General features: G+C 33.9%; 1 protein-coding gene across 5 annotated transcripts in view; it reads left to right on the top strand.

The window, feature by feature from the left end:
• Window positions 1-1,032: 1,032 nt before the first annotated feature.
• Window positions 1,033-7,801, top strand: part of LOC106079975 (putative elongator complex protein 1) — a 31,459-nt gene continuing 24,690 nt past the window's right edge. For 2 of the 5 annotated variants that reach the window (XM_056012272.1, XM_056012002.1), the window contains exons 1-10: window positions 1,033-1,184; window positions 2,630-2,786; window positions 3,295-3,441; window positions 4,685-4,766; window positions 4,861-4,941; window positions 5,463-5,548; window positions 5,848-5,947; window positions 6,577-6,667; window positions 7,066-7,198; window positions 7,506-7,590. In XM_056012272.1, the coding sequence (XP_055868247.1) occupies window positions 2,640-2,786; window positions 3,295-3,441; window positions 4,685-4,766; window positions 4,861-4,941; window positions 5,463-5,548; window positions 5,848-5,947; window positions 6,577-6,667; window positions 7,066-7,198; window positions 7,506-7,590 (952 nt within the window). In that variant the 5' untranslated portion in view covers window positions 1,033-1,184; window positions 2,630-2,639. Of the gene's footprint in view, window positions 1,200-1,476; window positions 1,570-2,146; window positions 2,166-2,629; window positions 2,787-3,294; window positions 3,442-4,684; window positions 4,767-4,860; window positions 4,942-5,462; window positions 5,549-5,847; window positions 5,948-6,576; window positions 6,668-7,065; window positions 7,199-7,505; window positions 7,591-7,801 lie in introns of those variants that run through there. The other 3 variants (XM_056012144.1, XM_056012067.1, XM_056012210.1) reach the window with 3 other exon arrangements.

Raw genomic sequence — 7,801 nt, 5'->3', positions numbered from 1 at the left:
GCGTTCCAACTACTTACAAATAACCATTTTCTATTGCAGGCCGCTGTGGACAGTGTACAGGTACTATTTAGGATATTGTTCTACACAGGGCCGGTCCTACAGATTGCGGGGCCCTATGCGAAACGGATTGCGCGGGCCCCAGTCTGGGTTGGGATAAGAATAATATATGTGAAAATTAAGATTTTGTATCGGAAAATAAATTCGTCTTTGCATTTTATTTATACTTTATAAAGTACAAAATCACGGTCAAATTAACTTTACGAGCCATTTACAGTAGGCTTAGATAGTAGTTTTACAACCAAAAGCCGATAAACATTCAGATCTGCCTTTTAGATTTCGGCCTACTATTGACTTGCAAAAAAATCGCTTTTGATTTTTTTTTCAAGAGGTTGAGATAGATTTAGATCTATATTTGTATGCCAGTGACTATTAAAGTAAATTAAGTAGGCCTATAATAACTTCCTATTTGGTTAAAATTTGCCTTATTGTTACATTTTTATTCAATGAAAGCTGAGAAAACCGGTTTTGTTTTTTTATCGCGATTGACGTTTTCCATATTGAATGAATCCCCGAAATTACAATTTTGTCTATTTTCACCGATTTTCAGAAGATTTTTATGAAAGAGAGAACGGGACACACATTTGAGACCTACAGAAAAGCCGCCCTAGCCGAAGACGGGGGTAGATGACAACTTGAAGAGACTCCAGCAGACAAGTCTTTGTCTCCATGAATTGTGGCTAAATATGCAGGTCGCAATAGGGTCTACGTAGGCGCGAGTTACGGACTTTTGCACAATGACATCATTTTTATTTTAGTCAGATCACAGCATGAAATTATATTATTTCAAGTTCCTTTATAAAAAACTTTTTTTTTTTTGCATTTAGATATAGATCTAGGAAAAAAAAATTTTCCCCTTCATGTTTTGACAAGCTTTACTTGATTATTTCCGATGTCATTTTGTTTCCAATAGTCACTCCAATCCATATTTTATGTCAGTGCTCCAGTCCAATCCATTCTTCAATCAAACTAGTATTCCACTTACTTCCGGTTCCTTGTTAAAAACGAAAGTAGATTAAACTAAAGCAAAAGTTGTAACTTGTGTTATCTAGATCTAGATCTAGAAGTCTAGTAGTAGTATCTACTATCTTACCAGATTTAGATCTTAATCTAGAGATCTAGATTAGGTAATTAGATTAAATGTATGAGACTTTTTAATGTATAAAAATATTAAAAATTTAGAAGAATCTAGCTCTAGCTAGACTATTCTTAGAATTCTAGACTCTCACTCTTAGACTAGATGACTAGACTAGTTAGACTGACTCTACTCTAGAGTGTCTAGACTCTAGAGTAGTCTAGAGCAGGGGTTCTCAACATGTGGGTCATGATCCCCTTGGGGGTTGATTGACGATTTGCCAGGGGTTGCCAATGACCATCGAAAAAATTGATTGTTTTGTCTATTCTTCTATTGCTGTGTATGTGAGCAAGGGGGGGGGTTGCGGCAGAGTGGGGGATTGTAAAAAGGGGTCGCCGAGCTTAAAAGGATGAGAACCGCTGCTCTAGAGACTAGATGTATCTAGTTTAATTTTTAAAAATAAGGTTACAGTAGTTTTAGTTTGTTTACCGTAACATACGGCTACATACATTTCTGTAAAATGTTTTTTTGTAAAATGTTTTACTTATTTCGGATGTTCCTTCAGAGTTGAAGATAATTACTTCCTAGTCCAAACCTCCCGCAGGACGGCGGGGGATGGGAGCGGGCAGGGTTTGAACCCGGGACCATCGATAAGTCCGAACGACAGTCCAGCGTGCAAACCGCACGACCAGGCAGCCATCCATTTCTAGATCAGTCACTCTAAGTACCTAACCACTACTATCTAATACTATCTATAGTACTGACTCAGTAGTACTAGACTAGACACTCGACTAGACTCTAGACTTACTTAGACTATTCTTAGTTCGATTTCTAGACTCTCATATATATCATCTAGGTCTAGTTTAGAGTCTAGAGCATAGGTAGTGACACTGACAGTCTTGATCTTATCATCTTCTATTCTTAAGTTCTATTATAGATCTACTACTACAGATGTTCCTTTAAAAAAGAAGATGATTACATAGTAACATATGCATCATGCATCTAGTCATGCATGTTAATATTGTTAGATCATGTATTAAAAAATCTACTATTATTATGATGATAACGATGGCTATCTTTATTATTACTATTAATTATGTAACTATACTAGAATAGTAGATCTAGAGACACCAGAGTCTACTAGATCTAGATTAGATCTATTATAAAATATTATATTATATTATCATTTATTGATTCTAAAGTAGAGAATAGACTATCGAGACTCAAGCCCTAGATTTTTCAACTAGATCTCTCTAGAGTCAATAGACTATATAGATCTTAATAGTAATAGGATCATAGGCCATGTAATTTAGTATACAATACAATTCTCCAAAATAAAGCTGTGACAATAATAATTAGATCTATTAATTTATCAGTACTGGTAATGTAGATGTAGATCATAAAAACAAAATGATTACATTAAATGAATTATCTTTGGTTGAAAATTTATTTTTAATATATCATCGTATTTGTTTATTCATTATTTACTATGCCCAGTCAAAGTAACATGAGGAATTTGAAGTTAGTAGATTCAAGGCACGTGGTGGAAACTGAAGCTTTGCGTGATGCTCAACTTATTTCATTAGATACAGAACAAAACAACATATATGTTGCATCATCATCTCATGTTGTCTGCTACAGCTTTGATGGTAAAGTAAGTTGGCTCTTGTTTATTGTCTCACTTTTCTTGCATTAGGCTGTCTAATTTACTTTTCATTAAAACAGGTCTTCAGGTGTGGTAAAGTGCTTGCCTTCCGAACCAAGATGTCTTGAGTTCAAATCCTGTTGAAGACTGAGATTTTTAACTTTTTATTATTCCCTTGAGTCCACCCAATTCATATCTGTCTTTAGGTACTTGACATCTTTTGAAGAAGTAGAGCCTTTTAATCCTTGTGTTGGCCACATGACACCCTCCAACCATCAGCCATAGAAACAGATTAGCTTTCATCATTTTTTCCCCCTTAAATCATAAGGTCTGAAAGGGCACCTTTACCTTTTTTTTTTACATTACTTCAGATAAAATAGTATGATGTGTTAAAACAGTTTGTAAATTTAAATGGCAATTATAAAATCTTTACAAATAAACAACATTTGAATGATAATAGAGTTTTCTTTGGTTGAACGAATCTATTTTTCATTATTATAAAATTTGTTTATTCTAGGAGATAGCATCTGTCCCAGTTCAAGACAGTGAGTCAGATCAGTCATGTCTTCCTATTGGTTTGCAATATCTTGGTGATCAACAGGCTCTGTGCTTGGCCACCGATGATGGAAGGATTTGTCTTTGGCACTTAAGCAACCCAGAAGAGGTTTGGAAATTAAAGTTTTTATGGAAATCATTTTTTCATTTGAAAAGTAATTTCGTTTTCCGGTAAATCATTTAATGTAAATTAATAAGACAATGTGGCAATAAGGAGAAGTGTGGATAGGCAAAGTAGGTTCCTGCTAATGTCTCTTGGACTTCTAAAGATACAATTCAGTACGACCAATAAATAACAACAAATAAATGAGAAATCGACAAGCTCTCATCCAAATCGCAAGAAAGATGATGCCTATTATAAGCTATCCAGACAAGATCAATGTCTAATCTTTCGACTCAGGACTGGACACAACAGAATGAGACAGCATATATATGTACTGGAAGCTAAAAATTGGAACCAGTGAAATCTGTCCATGTGGAGTGACACCAGAGAATGCTGACCATGTCCTCCAAAACTGCTCTCTTTACCAAGAGGCCTGTACAAGACACTGGCCCCAAAACACCCCAATAGAAAGAAAACTATATGGAGAGCTCTCTGATTTGGAAACCACTGCGCAGTTCATCTCATATATTGGTCTAGTCATCTGAACGCGCCAACATAAAAATGAGAACGAAGAAGAAGAAAAAGAAGTAATATAGAAAGAATCCCCAAGGTGTTCTTCTATAACAGCAATGGTTTTTTTTTCTCTCTAAAAGGGAAATCAACATTTTTCTTTTGCTTTCTATTCAGCCTCTATTGTAACTAATTAATCTCTAATGTAGTCTTCTTATTCTCTATTGTAACTAATTCATCTCTAAAGTAGTCTTCTTATTCTCGTCTAAGCCTAACTACCTTTTGTTCTAGATTATAACATTTTCAGTGCACAGCCCAAAGGTTTTGGAACTCAGTCCCCATTGATCTCAGACAGACAAATGCTACACTACTTTCAAGAAGAACATTAAGACCTACCTGCTTCAAACTTTTTTAGTCATTTTAGTTTGTCATTTTAGCTCTCCTGTTTGTGTTTGTAATGTTATTACAGCGCCTTGAGCCTACATTTTGTTTGTTAACAGCGCTTTATAAATAAAATTATTATTATTAAAAAAATTGTAAAACTATATAAAACCATTTCCTATTTCTATTATCTATTTACCCTGACACAGCCTTTTGATTCATGTTTTTTAGTTACTTTCAGAAGTTTTTTTTTTTTTTTGTTCACAAGGAACACATTTTTCTCTTATAATTATTTTGAAATATTACTGTAGCTGTTATCTACTTTGTTATATATTGAACATTTCCATATATATTTCAGCTGGAGTGTGTTGGCGACGTTGAGAGTGGTATAACAGCTATGGGATGGAGTCCAGATTTAGAATTGATTGTAATAACAACAGGTTCGGAATCTTAAAACATTTTAGTTTAACCTAAGGCTTGTTTTTGAAATTAATTTCGTTACTTACCTGCTTAACTGTGTGTGTTTTTTCAAAGGTGAAAACAAGCTTTTGCTAATGACTAGAGAGTTTGATGTTATCAGTGAAGTTGGCTTGTTTCCAGATCATGAAGGGGAAGGTAGGGTGTACTTTGTTACGATAAAAAATTAAAATTTTACACGTTTATTTAGTTTGAAAATATATTTTATTCTCATTAATTACACTGCAATTTTTTTTTTCTAGCTAAATCAATCACAAATCTACTTTCTTAAGATTAACATTAAGAGGCCTGAGTGGTAAAGCACTTGGCTTTGAACTGAGAGGTCCCAGGTTCAAATCCTGGTGAAAGACTGGGATTTAATTTCAGGATCTTTAGGGCGCCTCTGAGTCCACCCAGCTCTAATGGGTACCTGACATTAATTGGGTAAAGTAAAGGCGGTTGGTCATTATGTTGGCCTCATGACACCCTCATTAACCGTGGGCCACTAACAGATGACCTTTACATTATCTGCCCTATAGATTGCAAGATATGAAAAGGGGAAACTTTACTTACTTTGAGATTAACATTTCTGACATTAACGATTTTGTGAAATTGAAGACGTTTGCCTGAATATTATTTATGATGATGTGTAAAGTTGTCTGTGCCCATTCTTTCCCTAGATGGCCACATAACTGTTGGCTGGGGAAAGAAAGAAACTCAGTTTCATGGCTCCTCGGGCAAACAATCTGCCAAACAAGAACACGTTGTAAGGACTTTTTATTAAGACTATTTGCATTAGTTGCTATAGTTTCTACGATGGTTTCTTTTTGCTAACTTTAATTGATAATTTTGAACATAAAATATAGAATAATGATTTTAAAATATAATTTTATTCTAAATTTTAACAGTCTTTTTATGAAAAATGTGTTGTCTATAAAATCTGATTTCCTTTATAATGGAAATTAATTTTTTATAAGTGAAAATGGAATTGATAATATGTCCACTTTATGTATTTGTTAGCTTCACTTTTTAATCAAAAAAAATTTTTTTTTTTCTAAATAATAGGTTCTTCATTCAGCTTCCGAACATGACAATGGCAATCCTCTTATTAGTTGGAGAGGAGATGGCCAGTTTTTTGTGATATCCAGCATAGAGCCAAAAACAGGTTAGTTGATTTTAAAAAATACATTTAAGTTAGTCTTAAAAAAAAAAAGTATAAATGATGGTTATATTATAACTTGGGGGAGTGGTGGCTGAGTAGTCAAGCACTTGGCTTCTGAACTGAGAGGTCTCAGATTCAAATCCTGATGAAGATTAGGATTTTGAATTTTGCGATTTTTAGGGTGCTCCTGGGTCCACCCAACTCTAATGGGTACCAGACATAAGTTGAGAAAAGTATAGGCTGTTTGTCGTTGTTCTGGCCACATGACACCCTTGTCAATCTTGAGCCGTACAAAAATTTGACCTTTACACCATCTGCCCTATAGATCGCAAGGTTAGAAAAGGAGAACTTTACTTTATATTAAAACACATTCTAGTACATAGTAAATAACAAAAACATTAAGAGAATGGTAAACTTTATAGTTGAAATGGCTGCTAGTTGTGCAGTATGTGCTTCAGATTGCTGTCTTTATGGTCCAGAGTTCAAACCCAGCCCACTGCCATCCCCTGCCGTCCTGATCTGGGTGAGGACGTAATTATCTTCATTTATGATGGAAGGTCTGGAGCTTGTATAACAGACAGGAAAGATGTCTTAGTTTCCTATTATTCTAACTTAAGTTTTCTCTTGTTTAGGTGCCAGATTTGTATACACTTGGTCTAGAGAATGTGTTTTCCAAGCTCGGTCAGAGCCAGTGGATGGAGTACAAAATTGTTTGTCTTGGAAGTAAGTCAAAGTATATTGTGAGACTTGAGTTTCATTGATCCGTTGTTGTTTTTTTAAAAATATTATAATTACTTATATTTATACCTTTTCATGACTTGTTTGTTTTCATAATGCTGTGACTCTAGGAATAATTGTCACTGGTGATTTAATATGTAATTTAAATTTGACTTATAAAATAGTGTACATATTTTGACATTGTATTGTTATTTTATAGTTGTATCTCTTACTGGTGGTTTAGTTATGCATATATGGTACTAATATTGCCTTGGGTAATTTCTTTTTTTTTATTTTTCAAGTTTAACTCTTTTTTTTTTTTCACATTTGTTTAAACAAAAATGATCGTCTTTCTCTTTCAAAAATCTGATTTAATAAACAAAAACATCTGTGCATAATTACAGACCATCTGGTTCTCTTATCGCTTCTGTCCAGAAGGCACATTCTAGTCTTGCTACACAAGTGATTTTCTATGAGAAAAATGGACTTCGCCATGGAGAGTTTAATATCCAAACTGTGACCACTGCAGATGTTAGGGTATGTGTATTTTTCTGTTGTGTTGTCTTTATATGAGAAAAGAGTCCTTGTAATCACAACAAATTTCCGTAAGGATCAGGGTTAGTCTTAGTCTTAGTCTTAGTAAGGCTTGAATCAAATTTAACCAATTATTTTGAAAATATTCAAATGAAGAATTCCATTATCTTTTTTGTTAATTACCATTCTCCTTTGAAAGTTGTTAATATTCTGTATTTACAAAAAAATGTTCTGAATTCTTCATTCTAAAATGTTCATCATTGTTCATCCCGTGATCATCTTGGTTTATTATTAATTTTATTGTCATTAGGTTCAATTTATTTCCTGGAATCAAGATTCCTCTGTGCTGGCAGTATGTCTGGAATATACAGAAAATGATTCCAAGTCATCTCTATGTAAGTCTTAGTTGACTGAATCATTCACTTAAATATTTAGCTGTAATGAAAACGCTTGATATCTTGACATGATTCAACTTCTCTACGCTATAATAAAATACAAATATTAAGCTTGATGTAGTATATGAAGAAAATCATAGGTTTTTATTATCTTTCAAATCTGAAATAAGCTGTGTCATTCAGAAATAAGGCTACCTGGCCATGTGGTATG

This window comes from Biomphalaria glabrata, chromosome 1 (genome assembly GCF_947242115.1).
Source record: "Biomphalaria glabrata chromosome 1, xgBioGlab47.1, whole genome shotgun sequence".
NCBI lineage: Eukaryota > Metazoa > Mollusca > Gastropoda > Planorbidae > Biomphalaria > Biomphalaria glabrata.
The sequence above is the reverse complement of the archived record's forward strand: the minus strand, read 5'-3'. Positions and strand labels throughout refer to the sequence as shown.